The 23,759-nt window shown below is 33.7% G+C and overlaps 1 protein-coding gene across 2 annotated transcripts; it reads left to right on the plus strand.

Moving 5' to 3' along the window:
- Positions 1-6,572: 6,572 nt before the first annotated feature.
- Positions 6,573-21,997, plus strand: LOC132758774 (uncharacterized). Of its 2 annotated transcripts, none has more exons than XM_060750471.1 (9): positions 6,573-6,733; positions 9,109-9,223; positions 9,855-9,981; positions 10,412-10,513; positions 11,226-11,304; positions 13,323-13,382; positions 19,070-19,296; positions 20,568-20,742; positions 21,605-21,997. In XM_060750471.1, coding segments are annotated over exons 2-9 (882 nt in total). In that variant the 5' UTR covers positions 6,573-6,733; positions 9,109-9,112; the 3' UTR covers positions 21,606-21,997. The 2 variants fall into 2 exon arrangements, with proteins under 2 accessions (XP_060606454.1, XP_060606453.1); XM_060750470.1 differs by having other exon boundaries at positions 6,574-6,733; positions 21,602-21,997.
- Positions 21,998-23,759: the final 1,762 nt, after the last annotated feature.

Here is a 23,759-nt window from a genome sequence, read left to right on the forward strand (position 1 = left end):
TTTATAGTGACGTAATATAGATGTCGATTTTCTGAATAGAAAACTCAACATCATTTTAATGCTAGTTTTTGTTGTTGTTTTTTTCAATAGAAAATGTTACACATTTATAATAGTGTCAATTTTCTGAATACAAAACTGTACACCTTAATCCCACTAACACAAGCCTAGACCAGTTGTGGTTTACGACTATTTAATGAGGTAGATTTATTGCAGACAGCATTAAAACTGTTGACCTTTCTACTGATAAACTAAACAGACTTTCAACATATAATCAGGCACAATTCTTACTGAAAGATTGTCCAGGATTTATACCTTTGTCTTTGCAATGCTATCATGTTTCTATAAAATGTGTGAATAAAAAAAGCGGGAAAAATGATGCAATTAGCTAAAACAATGTAGTAAATGAAATGTGTAAAATGGAAAATGTGAAGAAGAAAAAAATGAGCTTATAAATTGAAGCCAATTCTTTATTTGACGAAAGTTATTCACTAAATAAACAAGATCATTTAAAATCCCTATTGATTATACTTTTGATAAAGATATCTCTTTTTTATTGCTCTTCTGTGCATCAGTGTATTGATTTGTTCCTTTGACCAAGACATTGTAAACATTTACTGAAATTCACAGGTCATGTACACTGAACCAACAACAAAAAAGTTTTTAAGTATGGGCCTTAAGAGTTTGTATTAAGACGACCGTAGGGAGTATAACTGCAAATATAACTGCAAATCGGCTCTTACAACTTGATATCAGATAAAAATATAGAAAGTGTCACCTCTTCAATTAAGCATAACATTGTTTTTCCCCAGCAGTCACGTACAAACAATGATGGGGTCCAATTATTTAATCTGGCAAGTAAAACAATGAGTTTTCAACAATACCTAGCTAGGATTGTTAATTCAATTCATTCCTGTCATAATGAAACAAAATAATGTTTTGCTTACTTTTTCTAGAAAATATAAACAGTCAGCAATTAATAATTGACATTTTTCTTAGAGTTAAAAGGATATCAAAAAGTTACTGTGTACTCATTTGTTTCTGCGAGCTGAGCTCCACGTGTATTATCTATGTAAATTGAATGTATCTTCACATTGCTACAGTGTTATCAGCCTTTTTAGCTCGACTATTCGATAAGAATAAGTAGAGCTATTGTAGTCACCCGAGCGTCGGCGTCGGCGTCGGCGTAACCACTTATGTTAAAGTTTTTGTAATAGTTTAAATATTTTCAAAGTCCCTTGACATATGGCTTTGAAACTTTGCACACTTGTTCACCATCATTACCCCAACCTGTAAACAGGAGGAGGTAACTGTATCAAGCATTTTGACAGAATTATGCCCCTTTTTCGACTTAGAATTTACGTTAAAGTTTTTGTAATAGTTCAAATATTTTCAAAGTCCATTGACATATGGCTTTGAAACTTTGCACACTTGTTCACCATCATTACCCCAACCTGTAAACAGGAGGAGGTAACTGTATCAAGCATTTTGACAGAATTATGCCCCTTTTTCGACTTAGAATTTACGTTAAAGTTTTTGTAATAGTTCAAATATTTTCAAAGTCCATTGACATATGCTTTTCAAACTTTGCACACTTGTTCACCATCATTACCCCAACCTGTAAACAGGAGGAGGTAACTGTATCAAGCATTTTGACAGAATTATGCCCCTTTTTCGACTTAGAATTTACGTTAAAGTTTTTGTAATAGTTCAAATATTTTCAAAGTCCATTGACATATGGCTTTGAAACTTTGCACACTTGTTCACCATCATGACCCCAACCTGTAAACAGGAGGAGGTAACTGTATCAAGCATTTTGACAGAATTATGCCCCTTTTTCGACTTAGAATTTACGTTAAAGTTTTTGTAATAGTTCAAATATTTTCAAAGTCCATTGACATATGCTTTTGAAACTTTGCACACTTGTTCACCATCATTACCCCAACCTGTAAACAGGAGGAGGTAACTGTATCAAGCATTTTGACAGAATTATGCCCCTTTTTCGACTTAGAATTTACGTTAAAGTTTTTGTAATAGTTCAAATATTTTCAAAGTCCATTGACATATGCTTTTGAAACTTTGCACACTTGTTCACCATCATTACCCCAACCTGTAAACAGGAGGAGGTAACTGTATCAAGCATTTTTTTTACAATCAAGCACTTAGAATAGTCGAGCGTTGCTGTCCTACCGACAGCTCTTGTTAGAAACACCTGACCTGGCTAATTAAAATATGCCAATCACAATTTTCACTATCAGCACTGGTAATTACTGCCGATTAAGGCCGTGTCTACACCTATTCAAGTTTCTTACATGCCACATTTAGGTAAGCTAAATAAATGGCCCTTTCAACATTTGTTCAGGCACAATGTTTACTGAAATGTCTCATTAAGATAGCCCAGGATTTATACCTTTGTCTTTGCAAGACTATCATGTTTCTGTAAAATATGTGAAATAAAGCGGGAAAATGATGCAATTAGCTAAAACAGAATGGAGTCAATGAAATGCATTCATTCTTTTTTAAAATTGAAAAAATGTGACAAAAATTTATTTTGATGCAAATTCTTTATTTGATGAAAGTTATTCACTAAATGAACAAGATCATTTTAAATCCATTTTGACTCTACTTGAAAAAGAGCTCTTTTTTATTTTTTTACAATGTATTTATTTATTTATTTTTTTTTTGCTCTTCTGTGTATCAGCGTATTGGTTTGTTCCTTTGACCAAGACATTGTAATCATTTACTGAAATTCAAAGAATCAACAACAAAAAGTCAGAAAATAATAAAAATAACAGCACTATCAAACCTTCGGGCACATGTTTTGTGTCAAACCGGTGTTATCAGTGTCTTGACAGCCAAAAACTTGTAGAAAAATAGAACATGTTCCAACTTTCTTGCAAGGAATTATCTTCTTGGATGTCACATAATTTCTCTTTAAAACTCTTTCAAGTAGGGTGTCTACACTATCCAATACAAGAGAATATGATACTTGCATTCAAGACTTGGATAGGTGTAGACGGGCTCTAAGAGCCGATTTGCAATAACAACAAAATCACACCTTCGGGCACATGTTTTGTGTCAAACCGGTCTTATCAGTGTCTTGACAGCCAAAAACTTATAGAAAAATAGAACCTGTTCTAATTTTCTTGCTAGAAATTATCTTCATGGATGTCACATAATTTCTCGTTAAAAACCATTCAAGTAGGGTGTTTACATTATCCAATACAAGAGAATAATTATGATACTTGCATTCAAGACTTGGAGGCCTAATATTCTCTGTACAAAAGATTTACAACTTGATTAATTGCCAGGTATTTATCTTATTTTCTATTACCATTCTATAAAATTCTAGCTTAATCTTTCACAACATTGAACATCATAAAAAACTTTGTACCATTTCAAGTATGCATTTTAAATAATGGATTAATTTGAGCCGCGTCACGACAAAACCAACATCATGCATTTGCGATCAGTATAGATCCAGACCAGTCTGCGCGTCCGCGCAGTCTCTGGACGCCAGTCTGATCATGATCCATGCTGTTCGCTTACAAACTATTACAAATGTAGAAACTGATAGCGAACAGCATGGATCCTGATCAGACTGCGCGGATGCGCAGGCTGGTCTGGACCCATGCTGGTCGCAAACGCATTACGTTGTTTTTTCGTGACGCGGCTCATTTGTTATTTCCAGGGCCTTTCAGTCTAATAAAAAATCGGCTTCTTTCCAACATTATTGCCTATGTTATAATTATGTTTATACATTTTAAAAGTATCTTGGCCGCTACTTTACTACTGGTGTGACAAGAGGTTGACGTTGCTATGAACCGTATTTCAATATACATGTATTTATATCACTTATTTATACTTTTTAGATACATTATCTTGAAATTATTATATGCGTTCCTCACGCCCTAAGCCATAAAACAGGTCAAATTGCTATTCAATATTTCCTAATATTTAATATTTATGAAAATATTTTCTAGGAAATTTATGGCTATATAGTGTTATACATGTGCCGTGAAATAAAAAAAAATTCAGTCTTAATTTCATTCATGCTATATATTTCATATATGTTCATTTACTTGCGTGCGTATGTGCGCGCGCGTGTGTGTTTTCAGAGAAATCAAAAGCTCTTCAAATTCCTAAACTAAACTATATTTTTCTCCTTTCATGTATGTTTTTGACTTCCCCCCCCCCCCATTATGGAAACAAAATTAAAATTATTACTTTTTTAATTGTACATTTTTAGTTAGTCTGTTACGTGTTATATCATTGTTCTTGATATTCTTTAATGCTGTAAATTGTCATTATATAAAGAAAGATAAAAGCCTGCATTATTCATAGTAGAAAGTAATGTCCTTGTTCGCAGGCTTTTCAAACTTTTCAGTATGTGATTCAGCCTAAACACAAGATTTTAGATATTTACTGGAAATAGCGAGCATCCGCAAGTTACAAGCATTATACAAAGGGTCACTTCACGTTCATCATGTATAATATATAACTACATTAAATTTTCTGAAATAAATTTTCTAAAATGATTACCTCAAGTTTTTTTTTGTAATCTCCTTTATACATTTAATTTCATAATAGATACATGTGGATACTGAAAAAAAAATATTGCTTTGACAAAAAATGTTTCAAAGATCATTTTTACAGGTTATTTTAGGAATTAAAGACACGCGGGGTACATTGACCCCACTGTAGGATTTGAGATTTTTGGAGCCCATTGTAAGGTTTAAGTGGTCCTCAGATCGAAGTTTAACTTTAGCAACTGAAATCAATAAAACTTGTCATAAATAGTTTCAATCATATTCTTATTTTTAAATCTAGGCTTCCAATCTCTAAAATAAACTGTAGACCTTGTAACTGGATATGTTGAATAGTAAAAGTGCCTTAATAGATAAGATAAAATTTAATCTATAAATAGTTAACGTTAAGAAATGTTGTTTTTTTTGTTTGTTTTTTGTTGTTTTTTTTGTTGTTTTTTTTGTTGTTTTTATTTGTTTGGGTCGTCAGACCAAACAAATAATGGTAGCGAAATTTCAGAGTCTAATGTTGTTAATTGCAAATGCCGAAAGTATTCCACTTTTTTGAAGCGGTTACTTCCCTTTTGTATGTACAGTAACGCCGAAAAATTCAGGGGAGATCACTGCGTAAAGATGGTCAAAGACAGGCGCATTAATTTTTAAGCAAAGTAATTCCCGAATGGTCGAAGATTTCTAATATTGTTTTATTGTATTTTCTGATCGAAAATAAGTAAATACCAAGCGGACATTCAATCTCTGACACAGAAGTTTACGACAAACCTAACAACAAGTAGTTCTCAAAACAGCTTAAAACTAGCGATTTAAAAGAAAGAAATATTTTATTTTGTTACAAGTATCCAACAAATTACAACGCATTCAAAGTTAAACAATAGCGTTGGCTTATAGAATTGTCAATAAATGCACAATCACAAATTACGCGGATGAATATGATTTTATCAATGAAAATACTATTTTTAGCGATGTCCATTACCGAATACTACACAAACCGAGTAGTGGAATATATAGATTCTACATGTCGGACTGTTTGGGCGAGAAGATTTTCGCTAAAATATTTACTTCAATTTTAAACAACAGGTTTATCCTGAACAAAATACCTCGAAATTAATAAGGATTACAAACCCGAAATGCAATGGAAGTTCTAAATTTAGAATGACTTGATGTTAATCAGACTATGTTTAAATAACTTCTCCGTGGTACAGTGGTAACGCGCTCGCGAGTGAGAGGTCTCGAGTTCGAATCCCAGTCGAGGAAACTTTTTTTTTTTTAATTCTTTTTTAAGTGTCTTTGTTAAGAAAGTAGCCATGATATGCAAGGATAAAGTGTGGCTGTCGTAAAAAATGAACATAAATGATTTTTTGATGCATCTCTAGATATGCAGAATTCCGTATGTATCAAACTCTGGTGCCTTGCAAAATGAGTTATAATACATAAAAATAAAATAATACAGGAAAATGCATACAGATATACAGTACGATTTAGATTGCAAAGATCAGAAAATACCACAGAACTTGCAGCCCTTTGATTCTTTATAAATATACATGCTTATAGTAAGCTCCAGGATTATTTACATCTGTGTTAAACAACAGTTAAAGTCGTTACAAGCCCTAATTTAGAATAATATGGTTTTCTTCAGGCCGTTCACATATAAATTCACCGTGGCTGAAGGGTTTTCGGGCTCGCTTAGGAAGCGAGAGGTCTGGAGTTCAAATCCCAGTAAAGGAAACTCATATTTTTTCAAATTGTTAAAGTCAAATAAACATTGGATTGAATATCAGTGTTGCAATTAGTCTTATAGCCAATTTACTACAATTAAAACGCTGGAAAGCATTGGTGGCAATATACATATAATCTCACAACCTGCACCTTTCTTACATTCTGAGACCCAAACAAATTCAGCGCCTTCTGTGCTTTGATTCTTTTATGCACTGTACTGCTGTTGAAAAGTGACTTGGTCTTCACTCGGAAATTATATTGTGGCGTTAGACCTAGTTAAAGTCTCCGTATGGCACGGTACGGTACAAAGACAGAATAAAGTCGAAAACTCGTGCGTAATTAATTAAAGTGGCACAAAGGGGAAGTGGAAAAAGGGAAATTTTTACTTTTGTTTAACCAACCAAGATCAAAACTTTCGTTACTCTGAACATTTTTTCTGTTTGTATTGCTGTTTGTAATTTCCGAAAAGTATACAGGTATTTCAAATTTACGTTTTTATCGGTGAAACTATTGTTAAATTATCTTAATAGTTCGTCCACAAAACTATTCGTACAAATTCATTTAAGACGTTCTCTTCCTTTGTAAATTATTTGATATCATGATATAAATTATTTGTGTTAAACTGGATGATTAAAGTGTCCAATAACGTTTAAGTAAAATGTGAATAAAATTAGGATGACCGGAAATAGCTTTAAATTAAACATTATTAAATCATTTCTATGGACAATATGCCTCCATGACATTATGTCGAAAGATACTTTGTAGACTGTGACAATTGGTCGATTCCGACACTTGATAGAATTAGTCAACTTGTAGAATGTGATGATCTCTTTTATTTATGTCAAAAAGTGTCAAAAAGATGTAAATTTTGTCAAAAAAATAGATGAAAGAAAAAAAACAAAAAATACAGGTCAACATTTACTGGTCGGGGACCATCAACCAGACACTTTTTGAACATTTTTCTATACAGATTTCACAATTTCTAACATAGAGACCTGAAAATTTGACACAGTACAGCTAGGTTCTTCTCCTAACTAACAAACTAGTTTATTTATTTCTGCTTATATTGACACTTTTATCTGAGGCCTGTCGTCAAGGGTATAAAAATTACCTAAATTGTTCACACTACAGTACCATGTGTCCGGACGGATATGTACACGACATGATTTGATTTAGATAAAAGCTTAGATGTTTTAATTTTTTTTAACATGATATGCAATGTATCATTTGCTGAAGTTTTGGATATTCTTTTGCTTATTCTGCAAATGATTATAGCTGGTATATGAGGTCAGGTATTGCACTCTTGATGCCCAAATTTACAGCGTAAACATTCTTGAAATAGACAATAAAATATTACCCTTTACGGAAGTTGAAATAAATTTTATTGATCATAGAAGAAACATGCATGTTGATAATAAAGTGACTGATAGATCGAAAACCACTGAACAAAGAAAAAAATTAAATTAAGCATTTTTGGGGCCATCCGGGTTTGATGGTTGTCCGGTTTTGGTGGTCTCCAACCAGTATGGTCATTCTTTATTTACTCAGCTGTTCTTGATTATGAAAAATAGTTATTCAGTGAGTTAACCGAGTTATCACCGATGTGTAATACAGTGTATCCCAACGTCATAACTCAGAATTGACGGCTCACAAAAACTTATTAATTAAAGGTGAATTTATTTTTGATATATCTATGGTTCTGATATCTTGTCATAATTCAGTGGCCGAATATCATAGAAAAAATATGTGTTCATTCTTTGTGAAAATGTAATAAAAAATGCAAAGTTACCGACTTCATTAATGCATTTATTTTGTTATGGAAATATGCCATTTGAAAGACTAAAAGTACACAGTTTGTATAGGCTAGCTTACGTGACTCACAAAAGTAACATGTCTAAATACATTTGGAGGCAGTATAGGCTAGCCACTTCCTTATATATATATATCTATAATGTCTTTTGTACAAATATTGAGATTTCTTTAAAAGTTACTTATATATTAAGCATTAAATAGAATACATTTACATTTTGATGCAAAAATATTTTTGTTGCCATCAGTTGTCTCAGAATTGTTTTCCTTTTCCAAATTTTCAGGACACATTCACGAATTCGAAAATCTAGCTAAACGCCGTTTTTCGGTACTTTCTGCACATAGCTCTGGGGAATTCACCTAATGGAGTGTAATAGTGAACTCGATGTTTTCGGCCTTTTTTTAAATTAAATTAAATATAAGAAAATAATTAAATATCATTGTAATTTGTATGAATAATTCCATACAAAAAATAAAGTAAATACACAAGTTTACGCAGAAAATAACCTTATTTATTATGGAAGATTCCACTACGTCTGTTTTAATTTTATTGATTTTCATTATAAACAATTTATTTTTTTGAAAAATTTGCAATAGATATTTAAGGAATATTGATAATTTTCAAATACATCATTTTTTTTCACCTTAAACGGTAAAATAATGATAGAAAATAGAAATATCATGTAATTGTGTTATGTACTTCATTTGGCATAATTCCCCAGACATAAATCTGTAACGTACCGGAAAACGGTGTTTAGCTAGGTTTTCGAAAAGGTCAATAGTATTTGCAGTCCATAACATTTATGTTTTAATGTACATATTAAAACAAAAATGGGTTCAAAAGCTTTTTGTTCTCAAACTTATTGCGCCAATATCTTTATTCCACATATTTCGATTTAAAATTTTCTTTCTGGTGTAATATTTGGATAATTCTTTGACTACAAATATTTTGTTGTGTTGTATCTGCTTTAACAAAAGTGTAAACCAGCCTAATGTTTACAGAATATATTTATCAATGCTGATGTGTTTTTCCTTTGAACAGAACAATGGCACAATACAGAATACATGATCCTGAAGAATTGCTGGAATGTCCGTACGACCGAGTACACATGGTTAGAGCCAAGAGATTCCAGTACCATCTAATCAAATGTAGAAAGGTAAGTTATTTATGTATGGCCTTTTATCAACCTAGTTTAGAGAAAGCTGCTGTCTTAGGTTGGGAAATTATGGGGGGTGTGTGTGTGTGTGTTTGGTTTTTCAGCATACCAACACAGTTAAGGTTATATATAAGGCATCAGAACAGGAAAGATGATCATGGGTAACCTTGGGCACTATGAACTTCAAAGCAATGCTAGTGGTCAAAACCACCTCACCTGCTGGAGCTAAGAAAATTAGAAATACAGAAAGACCCCAGTTATTGGAACACATTTAGTTGCATGGTACAATAACACAGGGATAAATAGTCACTTTAATTCCTATGCCTCAACTCTTAAAGGCAAACTGTCAGCCACAAGAGTCAAATTTAATGTTGGTTAACTATATTATTTTAATTAAAATGTTGAATTTTTGTGTTACCTTTACTTTAAGATAACAAAACTTTGGTTATTATTTATATAATATTATAGGATTTTGCTTTTTCTTGCATTTTGGTTACAGTTATCTGATGCCTTTAAATTTCAAAAGTTATGATATTTATTTTTGTCCCTCAAGAATTAATGTTAAATATGCCATTAATCTATTAGTCACATATCTTAATACTACAACATTCTTTTATTTGTTTTTTCACAGAATTATACAGGAACTGAATATGAAAAATGTCCATTTAATGCAAAGCATCAGATGCCACGGCCAGAATTCCGCCACCATCTGGCAAACTGCCCAGACAAGGCAATGGTTGAACCAGAACTCAATTATGGTAACATTATACCGGTTATTTCTTTTAGAATTAAATTGTTTATATTGTTCAAGCTCTGGCGTGGGTTCGATCCCCGGGAGATGCTTTGGTAGTTTAGCGCGGAGGAAGGTAGTCTAGTACTGGTGTAACTCTCCAGGAACGATGGTTAGGAAACTACCCGCCTATATGACTGAAATACTGTTGGAAAAGGCGTAAAATGAAACAAACAAACAAACAAACAAAATATTGTTCAAGTAACTATCGGTTCTGAATTGTCGTAATACAAAGATTTAAGGAAATGTTGTACATTTATTCTATCAGGACCCGGTTGTTCATATCATTTGTTAAAATTAACCAGTGGATATCTTAACCGATGTTTTGAACAACCGAGTCTCTAGCATATTAGCATATCTAATAGATGAGTGAAAGACAATTAATGTCAATATTTCAGCTGCTAGAAGAGAGAATGGAGATGAGAATCTGTTGAAGGGATGTACAGATGTTCCTGTCTACAATGATATAGATATTGAGTCAGGAGAAGATTGGGAAGCTGGTAATTTCTTCAGATTTCACCATTAAAGGGACTTAACTGATGTAAAAAAACAAACAAACAAAAAAAACCCATAAAATTTGAAATTCTTACATAAATCAAATGAAGCGCTTAAAATAGATAAATCTGCAACAAATAATAAGGAAATTTTCCTCAGAGTTAAAAACTCAAAATTGGATTGAAAATCAGTTTGTTTTTATGTGCGATTCTTAGCCTTATTTGAGTACAACATTATTCATTATAGGGCCATTTGTACAATAGAAAATATGATTCTGAAAAAAAAAACAGGGTAAAGGAATGATCTGAAATTTTGCACACAAGTTATTGGTCTACATCATGTGGTACACTAATCTCGGAAAAATAATGTCCAGTCATGTCAAAAAGCCTCTGTTGAGTCCCTTTAACGTGCTTGAATAGAAAGGATTTAGTCTTTGTCTATATTCCGTAATCTGCCTTTGATGGTGTTTGTTTGAATGAAAAGTTAAAGCCTTTGTCACCAATATAAGGCCAAGCCAGCCTGCTCACCCCTGCAGTCCAACAAGGCTCTGTATTATTGGCTAACTATGTGTACATTTAAATTTTCATCTCGATATCAAGGAATATGTAAATGGACAGTTCCAGAAAATGAAATACAATTCATTCATTATTAACTTCTTTTTGTAAAAACCTTTCTCATCAGATTGTAAAAAGATTATTTTTTGTTTTTGTTCAATAGAGGTGTCAGCTCCAGTGAGGGTTGGTCCACAGTATGACAACAGCTACTTTGAACGTGTTCAGTTTAAAGATTTGTCAGGGTAAGTAAGAATGTTTGATTCAATAAAGAAGAAAGTTATGAGTATATCATACAATAGCTGGGTTTAATTTATGAAATGGCCAGTATCTTTTTACACATATAAATCGAGTTTGAAACATTGCTTTGTGAAAGATAGTCTACTTATTATCAGTCTACTTATTATCTATGAAGAGTACATTTACCTTTAATGATCTATTAAGTAAAAGGTTAAAAAATAAATTATTCAACATTGAATGTTGAGACTTTTTGTTTTATATATGAATTTATAAAGCTGGGGTATCTGTACAATTTGACTGGCTGGGGTATCGGTGTAATTTGACTGGCTGGGGTATCGGTGTAATTTGACTGGCTGGGGTATCGGTGTAATTTGACTGGCTGGGGTATCGGTGTAATTTGACTGGCTGGGGTATCGGTGTAATTTGACTGGCTGGGGTATCAGTGTAATTTGACTGGCTGGGGTATCAGTGTAATTTGACTGGCTGGGGTATCGGTGTAATTTGACTGGCTGGGGTATCAGTGTAATTTGACTGGCTGGGGTATCAGTGTAATTTGACTGGCTGGGGTATCGGTGTAATTTGACTGGCTGGGGTATCGGTGTAATTTGACTGGCTGGGGTATCGGTGTAATTTGACTGGCTGGGGTATCGGTGTAATTTGACTGGCTGGGGTATCAGTGTAATTTGACAGAGTGTTAAGATATCAGACCATACGACTGTCAATTAGTTATCATACCAATTTGACTGGCTTGGGTATCACTTGTTCAACATGTTCATGTAGAGTTATTTTAAAATCCATTTAGGGGTGTCAGAATTAATGTTGACCAGATATAAACATTGTTGTATTATTTATTTTTTATGAAAATTTTCTTATGTTTTTGATAGTTGTTGCCCTGTTGACAAGCTGTAACATTGTAATATTGTTTGTATTTATTTTTATGCCCCCACAATGTGGGAGCATATAGCGTTGCACTTGTCCGTCCGTCCGCACTCACAGGAGAGTAATTATGTGGCTAGAGGGACAATAGGTAACTGTTCTTTCTCTTTGATGTCATTCATTCCGTAATGCTTTTATGTGGCTATTTTCTTTTGTGTGGCTAAAAAGAACAATAGAGAGAACAATAGAGTAGCCACATAATTACTCTCCTGTTAGAACGTCCGTCCGTCCCGAAATCTTGTGAACGCAACTCCTCTTAAACCGGATGGCAGATTTTGCTTAAACTTACAGGGATGAACAACCTTAATGTGTAGATGGTAGTAAAGGAAAGAATTTTCGCTGCGACCAAATTTAACAGAAGTATGGCCCTTTGTTGATTTTTTCACTAGATTCTATGTAGAAATTTTGTGAACGCAACTCCTCTTAAACCGGATGGCAGATTTTGCTTAAAACTTACAGGGATGAACAACCTTAAGGTGTAGATGGCAGTAAAGGAAGGAATTTTCGCTGCGACCAAATTTTACAGAATTATGGCCCTTTTTTTTTTTTTTTTTTTTTTTTTTACTATATACTATGCAGAAATTTTGTGAACGCAACTCCTCTTAAACCGGATGGCAGATTTTGCTTAAACTTCCAGGGATGAATAACCTTAATGTGTAGATGTCAGATAAGGAAGGAATTTTTGCTGCAACCAAATTTAACAGAATTATGGCCCTTTGTTGATTTTTTTACATTATATACTATGTAGAAATTTTGTGAACGCAACTCCTCTTAAACCGGATGGCAGATTTTGCTTAAACTTCCAGGGATTAACAACCTTAATGTGTAGATGGTAGTAATGGAAGGAATTTTTGCTGCGACCAAATTTAACAGAATTATGGCCCTTTGTTGATTTTTAGTTTTCAACTTGTGGCACATGTAGTCCAAAAAATATTTGACCTAGAGTCATAAGATTGACAGAACAGTGGCGTGTGGGGGCATCCGTGTCCTATGGACACATTTCTAGTTTTTATTGAATTAATTTCTCTTTTTTTTCCCCTATTGGTAAGAAACATAGTAATGATATTGCATAATTCTTTTTTTACAGATTCAACAAAAATCAAAAGGCAATAATAAATGATAACAGACTTACAACTAAACAGAAAATGTAAGCATTAATTCTCTTTATATACCGTAAAATTCCTAATAAACACCCCTCCCCTAATATGTATAATATGAACTTTAAAACCTTAACACTTTTTAATGTTATGACCAACACTTGCTAACACTAAATGTATTTACAGTGATTTTTGGATTTAGGAAAAACTGTGTTGTAATAATAGCCCCCCTTTTGGAAAATGTTTAGACCCTGGGGGCATTTAATAGGAATTTTACAGTACATGTAATATATAGCTCAATAGCATTTAGAAGTTTGCCGGATTAGGGGTGTCTTATAACATCATATTCCTTGTTTCAAGTAGTACTAAGTGTATTTCTGTTGTTTTGTGATGAAAATATGTGGAAAATTGCCATTTGTTCTGACTTGATGCTGTACATCCTGACTAAATGCCATTCATATGGCCTAAATGTCATTTGTCCTGTATAAATTCAATTTTTACTGTCTAAATGCCATTTGACCTGTTTAAATTCCATGTGTAATGTCTAAATACTATAGGATTTAATTTACTAGTGATGGACCAGTACCTCTAGACACTTAATATATAAGATCACAAGTAGGAAAATATGGCTTTTTCGGCCATTCTTACCGTTTTCATTCATAATTATATATTTTTCATTCATAATCTTATATAAATTAGCTTGATAGGGAGAGCAATGGACTGTGAATCGGGTGGTCCAGGTTCAATTCCTGGACATTGCGGGTCACTTCCATTGTGATTGATCATGAAATCCTTTTATGCTCTGGCATGTACAGAAGTTATCAATTCTTTGAGAAAGTGAGGTCAAATCTAGGAGTTTGCCAGTTGTATTTGATATATTTGTACAATGTATAATTGAAAATTAATAGAGAAATTTGCAACAGCTGTGTTAATAATATGAGCCGTGTCATGACAAAACCAACATAGTGGGTTTGCGACCAGCATGGATCCAGACCAGCCTGCGCATCCGCGCAGTCTGATCAGGATCCATGCTGTTCGCTATCAGTTTCTGTACTTGTAATAGGGTTTGTAAGCGAACAGCATGGATCCTGATCAGACTGCGCGGATGCGCAGGCTGGTCTGGATCCATGCTGGTCGCAAAAGCACTATGTTGATTTTGTCATGACACGGCTCAATTATGATTATACATGTCGAGTAGATGTCATTATCAAGTTAATAGATGTGCGATAAATATGTATTGATTTATGATTATATATATGGTAACATATTGTCTATAATCTAAATTGCCCCCTGCTTCACATCACTGTAAAAATTACTGTACATGTCTACATCAGGTCACGGGTGTTTATACTCGAGAGCAATTTCAGTTTTTTATTTTCATTAAATATTTCTTATCCATTCAAGCAGCATGCTTAGTTTAAATAAAAATTTATAAATTCTTCCAATGAATAAATTTACCATAAAACGTTCTTCTAAGTTGTAGAAATTTTAAATCTCCACCTTAGAGCAGTAACGGGTTAACTCCTTATATAATTTAATAGGAGTTAACCCGTTACTGCATAACGGTGATGAAATTAAAGATCTGTTGTAGATAAAGCCTGCTTTATGAAAGATACATGCTATCATTCCAATAACCTTTGAACATCATTTCCTACTAAAATAATTGATAGATGAACACCAAACTTTGTAGCATTCTCAGGTAGTCTTTTATCAAGTTTGCTCATATTAATTTGAATGGCCCCGTTTAAGCTAAAGCTAAAATGCCCCGAATCATGGCATTTCTTCAGAGTATTGTTTAAAGATAATTTATGCTCAAATTTAATATTAGAAAATATTGACAATGGGTAATTTCCAACCCTATAAAGCAGTTGTTTCTGGTGAGTGACTCAGGGCCATCATGACCCTCTTGTTAAAGTAAAGGTTGAAGCCATAAATGTCTGTGAAACATTTTAATCTTGTTACATAGATTATAAATCATGCATTTAATCACACAATGTTTTATGCAGGAAAAATATTAAGATTATTTATAGGACTGTAAACTCAGAATTTTAAAATCATTTACTGACAAGACAGAATGATTTACTTGCTTTTTAGCTCGACTATTCGTAGAATAATCGAGCTAATGCAGTCACCCATTTGTCGGCGTCGGCGTCCCTGTGGTTAAGTTTTTGTATGTAAGCTGGTATCTCCATAACTACTGAAGGGAATGGATTGAAACTTCACACACTTGTTCTCTGTGATTATCTTAGATGATTGGCACAAGTCCCATAACTCTGATTTGCTTTTTTACATAATTATGCCCCTTTTTCGACTTAGAAATTCTTGGTTAAGTTTTTGTATGTAAGCTGGTATCTCCATAACTACTGAAGGGAATGGATTGAAACTTCACACACTTGTTCTCTGTGATTATCTAAGATGATTGGCACAAGTCCCATAACTCTGATTTGCTTTTTTACATAATTATGCCCCTTGTTCGACTTAGAAATTCTTGGTTAAGTTTTTGTATGTAAGCTGGTATCTCCATAACTACTGAAGGGAATGGATTGAAACTTCACACACTTGTTCTCTGTGATTATCTTAGATGATTGGCACAAGTCCCATAACTCTGATTTGCTTTTTTACATAATTATGCCCCTTTTTCGACTTAGAAATTCTTGGTTAAGTTTTTGCGTGTAAGCTGATATCTCCATAACTACTGAAGGGAATGGATTGAAACTTCACACATTTGTTGTCTGCGATTATCTTAGATGATTGGCACAAGTCCCATAACTCTGATTTGCTTTTTTACATAAAAATGCCCCTTTTTTGACTTAGAAATTCTTGGTTAAGTTTTTGTATGTAAGCTGGTATCTCCATAACTACTGAAGGGAATGGATTGAAACTTCACACACTTGTTCTCTGTGATTATCTAAGATGATTGGCACAAGTCCCATAACTCCTATTTGCTTTTTTACATAATTATGCCCCTTGTTCGACTTAGAAATTCTTGGTTAAGTTTTTGCGTGTAAGCTGGTATCTCCATAACTACTGAAGGGAATGGATTGAAACTTCACACACTTGGTCTCTGTGATTATCTAAGATGATTGGCACAAGTCCCATAACTCTGATTTGCTTTTTTGCATAATTATTCCCCTTTTTTGATTCATAAATTCTTGGTTAAGTTTTTGTGTGTAAGCTGGTATCTCCATAACTACTGAAGGAATGGATTGAAACTTCACACACTTGTTCTCTGTGATTGTATTGAAACTTGAAGGGTTTGTACCTTTTCGTACAATTTTATGTATTCATATAGGTAAGCATTCAGTGTTGCATCTAGGCCGCGCGATTGCGCGATTTGCGCATTTTTTATGCAGATCGCGCACTTTATTGAAGTCAATGCGCGCCAAGTCGCGCATCTGACAATCTTTGCAACTTAATTCAGTTTATCTTCATCGTATCTTAAACGCTTCAGCCATGTTTGTTTTCACTTGTGGTTATGACTAAAATACGTACTAAATCGCGTGTAGCAGCCGACTAAGTCATCTCGCGTGTGTTTTGTAGTATTCGTCAATATTTTATTTTTTCTACTTCTGTTTTTGAGCGGAGGATAGCTGTCAAAAATGCCTGAATGTAAAATAAATGAATTCTATTCGGTATGTCATATTGTAAGGTAAATGTATGTCCCCCACATCTTTTTCAAATCCCCCACATTTTTCAATTGAGTGGGGGACAATCCCCCATAATTTTGAAATTCTAGATGCAACACTGGCATTATTATACTCAATGAAACACCCTTGTGACAAATTTTCGAATAGTCGAGCGTTACTGTCCTCCGACAGTTCTTGTTGCATGTCTTGTCTATTTCATGATTTTAATGAAATTATATGCTCAGACTCAAGATTATTTATGAAATAGAAAATAACACTGAGGACTTCATTGCATTATAGCAGCCCACAAACATTTGGCTGTGATCCATGCAATGTTTTGGGCTGACTGGGAGGTCACTATAATGCTATGAGTTCCGAAGTACTGTGTGCTATTTCTTATCTTATACCACACTTTCCTAGAATATATTGGTATAAGTTGGAAATCATATTGTTTAAATTGCAAAATTTCTTGTAAAATGTAATGAAAACTTTTTTGGCAGCCTGCTTATATTACGGGCGTTTTTGTTAAATAGTCCTAACAAGCGCTTATATGTCAGCAGTTCATGAAAAACCTGTACGAAGAACAACAATAACTTTTTATGCCCCCGCCATGTAATGGCCGGGGCATATAGTGTTACCCTGTTCCGTCATTCTGTCATTCCGTCATCATCAGTTTCCGTTCATTATCTTAAGAACGGTTGCACACATTCAACTCAAATTTGACATATGGATATGTCATGAGAAAATACAGGTCAAGTTCGAATTTGGTCATGGTTCGATGATTTTTGGCAGAGTTATGCCCCTTTTACTTTGAAAATAATATGAAATTTCAGTTTCCGTTCATTATCTCCCCAACGGTACAACACATTCAACTCAAACTTGACATATGGATATGTCATGAGAAAATACAGGTCAAGTTCGAATTTGGTCATGGTTCGATGATTTTTGGCAGAGTTATGCCCCTTTTACTTTGAAAATAATATGAAATTTTCAGTTTCCATTCATTATCTCCCCAAAGGTACAACACATTCAACTCAAACTTGACATATGGATGCGTCAAAGGATGCACAGGTCGAGTTAAATTTGGTCATGGTTCAATGATTTTTGGCAGAGTTATGCCCCTTTCACGTTGAAAGTAATATGAAATTTTCAGTTTCCATTCATTATCTCCCCAATGGTACAACACATTCAACTCAAATTTGACATATGGATATGTTTTTGGAATGCCCAGGCCAAGTTCGAATTTGGTCATGGTTCAATGATTTTTGGCAGAGTAATGCCCCTTTGACTTTGAATACAGTTTCTGTTCATTATCTACCCAACAGTGTTACATATTCAACTTAAATTTGACATATGGATATGTCAAAGGAATGGGCAGGTCAAGTTGGAATTTGGTCATGGTTTGATGATTTTTTGGCAGAGTTATGTCCCTTTCACTTTGAAAATAATATAGATACATCTTAGGAATAAGCAGTTAAAGTTTGAATTTGGTCGTGGTTCAATGATTTTAGACAAACTTATCTTTCCTGAATGTTGGAAAAATTTTGAACTTTCAGTTTCAGCACTCATACTTTTAGCCATTATTTTGGCTACAAATATGCAATATTCTATTTTTAAAAGGTTAAGACTGAATAATGTCAGTGCCTTGAATATTGTATGAAATGGTTTGTGTTAACATTGAAAAGTTTTAAGGGCTTTGAACTTAAATGAAAAAAATAATTAATGCACCATCTGAAATTTTGGCTGCATGCGGGGGCATCCGTGGCATGATGACACATTTCTAGTTTTAAGTAGGAAGAGGAAGTTGTAAATGTATTTGGTATACAACTTGCTCATTCATGCAGACTCTACTTGTTGCAGTCGGCTGTATATGTTTAGGATTTTGATGAAAAGAATACCACTGAACAGTCCCTTAATTGAAATCATAACATGTTAATTTCAAAATAGTTGGAAATGAAAAGAATTTTGTTCCCACTGGTCAATTACCATAAAAAAAATAGTGTACTACCTGTTGAAAATACTGAAATCACTTATTTGTACAATAGATCACTATTAAAAAATTGGGTATATGTTATGCAGTTAAAATTGATATATTTTTTTTCTGTTAACAGGGAGGAGCTAAATAATGAGATACCCTATCGTAACACAGGACATAGCGCTGAGGAGGAGAATCTCCGCCTGCCAAAGACAACCTCAAAGGCTGCGATGACACGCAAGCCTCAGGTGCCACAGCCAGAGTCAAGCGTATTTGCCTACAGCATAAGGCAGAGTCAGGGGCGTGGCCGGGGTATGGCTTCATCCAATCCTGTAACTAATGGACATGCACCTGCAGGAAATGGTAAGTAAAAGGTTTAAACATATATAATTTTGTAGTTTTTATTATGAAATTAATTTGTTGTTTGTATATTGTTATCCTAGTTTTATACTAAAATGTTGTTTGGTTTTTGGTTGTATACAATGAAATACTTCAATAATTAAACAGAAAACTTGTTTTAATGAAAGCAGATACATGTCTTAACTTTTCATGTAATTAATTTTTGTTGTGCGTAAAGGTTCTGAGGGATCACCCTTTTTTCCAGATTATTAAATTGGTCTTAATATTGCAGTGAAGACATGTTTTTACTTTACTTGTAATTATCCCCCGCCAATAGATCGGGGGATATTGTTTTGGCGTTGTCCGTCCGTCCGTCTTTCCGTCCGTCCGAATTTCGTTTCCGGATTAGTTCTCTGCAACTACTGGCTGGAATTCAACGAAACTTTATGGGAATCTTCAATACCAAGAGGAGATTCGCATATCCTCGGCTTGTTCCGGTCCGACACTTAAACTCAGAATTATGGCCCTTGATTAGTTATGCATTATGCATATAAAGTAAAAATCGTTTCCGCGCTACTTCTCTGCAACTACTGGCTGGAATTCAACCAAACTTTATGGGAACCTTCAATACCAAGAGAAGATGCGCATATCATTGCCTTGTTTGGGTCAGACATTTGAACTCAGAGTTATGGCCCTTGATAAGTAATGCAGTATACAACCAGAGCAATAATTGTTTCCGTGCTACTTCTCCGTAACTACTGGCTGGAATTCAAAGAAACTTTATGGGATACGAAGAGGAGATGTGCATATAGTCGCCTTGTTCCGGTCAGACACTTTAACTCAGATTTATGGCCCTTGATTAGTTATGCAGTATGCATACATCTCATTGGCATTTCCAGATATTACTATTTAACACAGAGTTATGGCTCTGTTATTGCCCTGAATATTTATCAAGTTCAAAGAATGTTACTGTTTATGCCATGATAAATATATAAATAAAGCCTTATGTCTTCAGTTGTTGTGTTAGTAATAACCAGTACTCGGCGGGGGATATAAATTCAACGAATTTGCTTGTTTGTTAATTGTTTTTGTTTTTTTTTGTTTTTTTTCTCAAAATCAAGTTAGGTATGAATCTATGAAATTTTAAACATCAGGTAGATTTACAAGTAACAGTTTACAGACATTTATTGGTGAGTAGCAAGGTATTTGTAGATAAATAGGGAAATACATTTTCATAAAGATTCTAATTTAACACTTGCATTGCAATCATTGATACATGTTTATTGCCTTCACAGACACTTTTGCACCAACGATGCCATATGGGAGGGGGATGAGCATGGGGAATCTGCCAGTGGGAGGAGCTGTTGGCCGTGGGCGGGGCATGGTGACTGGTGCAGTAGGCCGTGGAAATCTAGCCCCTCCTCCAGGTTTTTGTGTCCCAAAAGTAGGATTGAATAACCAGGAACCATGGTGAGTGACTCAAAGATTAGACATTTATTGTGCATTTATTTATGTATTTATTATTTCAGCAATGTATTGAGCTGGGCTACTGTATGAAAGGGAGATAATAATTACTTTAATAATTATATTTTTAGCTTGACTATTTGAAGAACATAACACATTAGAATACAATACCCAGACATTAGTTAAGTTTTTTTTATGCACATTTCATGCACATTGGTATCTCCAAAACTTCTTAAAGTAATAGGTTAAAACTTCACATGCTTTTTCGAGAGCATGATAGGAGGTCACTTTTCAAGGCCTATAACTGTCATTGATTTTTTTCACAGAATTATGACCCTTTTTTAATTTAGAAAGTTTTAAATTATCCAGACTCTTGTTTACTATCAAAACTGAGATTAGTAGAGCTTGCTGTCCTACCAACAGTTCTTATTTCTTTAGATTGTACAACATTCATTGAAGGCATAATTCTAATTGATATTACTAAATGTAGATTAATTATCAGAGCTTTTAGTAAAATGAATACTTGTATGGGCCTGTAAGTAAAAGGTCACAGGTTCTGTTCATTTAAAATAAGATAAATGTAATGAGAGATTTTGTGGTAGTTTAATAACAAATGGTATATGGTTCTTGCTCATGTTCAAGATACTGTTCAAATAAACTATTGCCTTTCTTCATCAGAAAAGTGAATTTTGAAACTTTGTGGTACATGTAGTTTACAAATGGTGTATGGTTCTTGCTCACGTATTGTTCAAGACACAATTGTCTTTCTCTCAAGTGAATTTTGAAACTCGTCACCAACATTTGTTACATCTAAGTTTGTCAAGTTTCTATGATTTATTTCAGATATCTTTTAATATATTTTCAGAAGATTTTAGTGCTTCTTCCAGTTATCTAAGATGATGAAACCTCGGCTGTTCATAAGCTGTATTATAATTATACTCTGAAGACGAGCAGGAATTTCTCTTAATTGGAGGTCGGGAGAAATCATCTTAAAACTGAGTTTTACATTTAAACTGCTATGATTTTAATTTCAATCATCAAAAACTGGGTTGAACCCAGATGTACATATGTTTTAAAAGTTTTTTTATTACCATTTCTTACTGTAAATAAGGTAGTTCATAAATAATGACTCTTCATTTCATTTTGCCTATTTTAGTTACGTTTTCTTCACTTTATTTCATTTTGCCTATTTTAGTTTTGTTTTATTGTATTTTATGTGCTTTTATATTATGTACATAAATTGTGGTAATGTTAATGAAAACCTTTACACTATCTGACCAAAAGTTGTGTAAATACTAGAAAGACTGACTTTTATAAAATGGGATTGTGCGGAATAAATGACAATTTAGAACATGCTAGACAGAATAGGAATTGGTGAAAAATGCAAGGTGTGATAGCAAATGGTGAAAATGCAAGGGGAAATTGCAAAAATGGTGAAAAATGCAAGGGGAAATAGCAAATGGTGAAAAATGCAAGGGGAATAGCAAATGGTGAAAATGCAAGGGGAATAGCAAATGGAAAATGCAAGGAAAAATAGCAAATGGTGAAAATGCAAGGAAGAATGATGTTAAAATGCAAGGGGAAATAGCAAATGGTGAAAATGCAAAGGGGAATAGCAAATGGTGAAAATGCAAGGAAGAATGACAGTTAAAATGCAGGCCAAAATAACAAATAAGGAAAACATGGAGATATTGAGGACTTAAAACTTGAGAAAAAATAATGTAAGAAAAGAAGGGAAATGTCAACTAAAGCCAAGGTGCAGTTCATGCCAAAAGAGACCTTTTATGGAAACCATTAATTGTTTTCCAAGAAAACCCAACCATCAATTAACTGAAATTAAAACAGTGTGAATCGAGAATGCAACTGAAATTGAGCAAATTCTTCAATTAAAAAAATAAACTAAATATAGAAAACAACATAATATATCCTAAGCCTAATGGATGACAAAAATCCAGGATTTATGTCAACAAAAATTGTCTTAAAAAATCAAAAACCTTTTAGGCCAGAGGAACTAACTAAACATGTTAAAAGCTTCTAGGTACCTCCTAATGGGTAAAACTATTTCTCAATTTTATATTAACAGCATTGCAAATACAGGAAGCAAATTGTCCTGGCATTAAAGTTTTAGAGTCAGTGGCTTTTACCTTGTATTAACTGGACACCTGAAGGGTTGTTGCTGTTACAACATTATTCTTGGCCATTTAGAAGGTTGCAGTTGTAGCATAGGAATTTAAGGCCATGTACATGCAAGGACAGCTGCAAATAGAGAAGTTGAAATGGAGGTGGCATAGTCTTTAAGTATAATACAGTTTTGGCAGATAAATATACATGTATATATGGATGTAGATAGTGTATGTTGAATTATACTTGTGAAGGCACTAATGTATAAAAATATACAAGAATAAAGATAGTGTATGTTGTATTATACTTGTAAAGGTACTAATGTATAAAATTATACAAAAATAAACTTTAAATAAAAAACATGTGGTTAGTTTTGTTGTTTTATAGGATAATTCTCATGAATAATGTCATATACTGGAAACAAAAGAAGGAAATATCCCTGTTTTTAAGTGGATGTATAGTGTTATTTGAAAAAAAAAATCAAAATGTCAGATGAGATACACATATTCGGGCGGACGATTTTGTGTCCGATAAAACAAATATTTGAACTTTATTTGCAGGGCGATTTTCATCTGCCTGCACGACCAGTAGTTTCGTGTATATTGTACGAAACCTTGCATTGTAATTTTATAGACTTAAATGTCAAAAAGAAAAAGACCTTGACATTTTTAGTTTTCTTCATTTTAGATATGCCTAGAATTTCTCAAAATTTATGCAAACGTATGATTGGCATGCTTAATGCTGGAATTACGATGTATCCCGTCTCGATGAATATTGAATGTTCTATTTGACACCTAGGCAACGTTTTCAAGCAACATGACGTACAAAATATGGACCACGTGTGCTATATTCGGAACACCCACCTGCGCAATCGCTTCCAAACTGCTACTGCCTCTGACACC

Source organism: Ruditapes philippinarum, unplaced genomic scaffold, assembly GCF_026571515.1.
Source record: "Ruditapes philippinarum isolate M1 unplaced genomic scaffold, ASM2657151v2 ctg6204_1_1_1_1, whole genome shotgun sequence".
Taxonomy (NCBI): domain Eukaryota; kingdom Metazoa; phylum Mollusca; class Bivalvia; order Venerida; family Veneridae; genus Ruditapes; species Ruditapes philippinarum.

Coding starts and splice junctions, on each gene's coding strand:
- LOC132758774 (XM_060750471.1), top strand. CDS start 9,113: ATGGCACAATACAGAATACATGATCCTGAAGAATTGCTGGAATGTCCG. Junction 9,224..9,854: donor ATCTAATCAAATGTAGAAAG/GTAAGTTATTTA, acceptor GTTTTTTCACAG/AATTATACAGGAACTGAATA. Junction 9,982..10,411: donor TGAACCAGAACTCAATTATG/GTAACATTATAC, acceptor TCAATATTTCAG/CTGCTAGAAGAGAGAATGGA.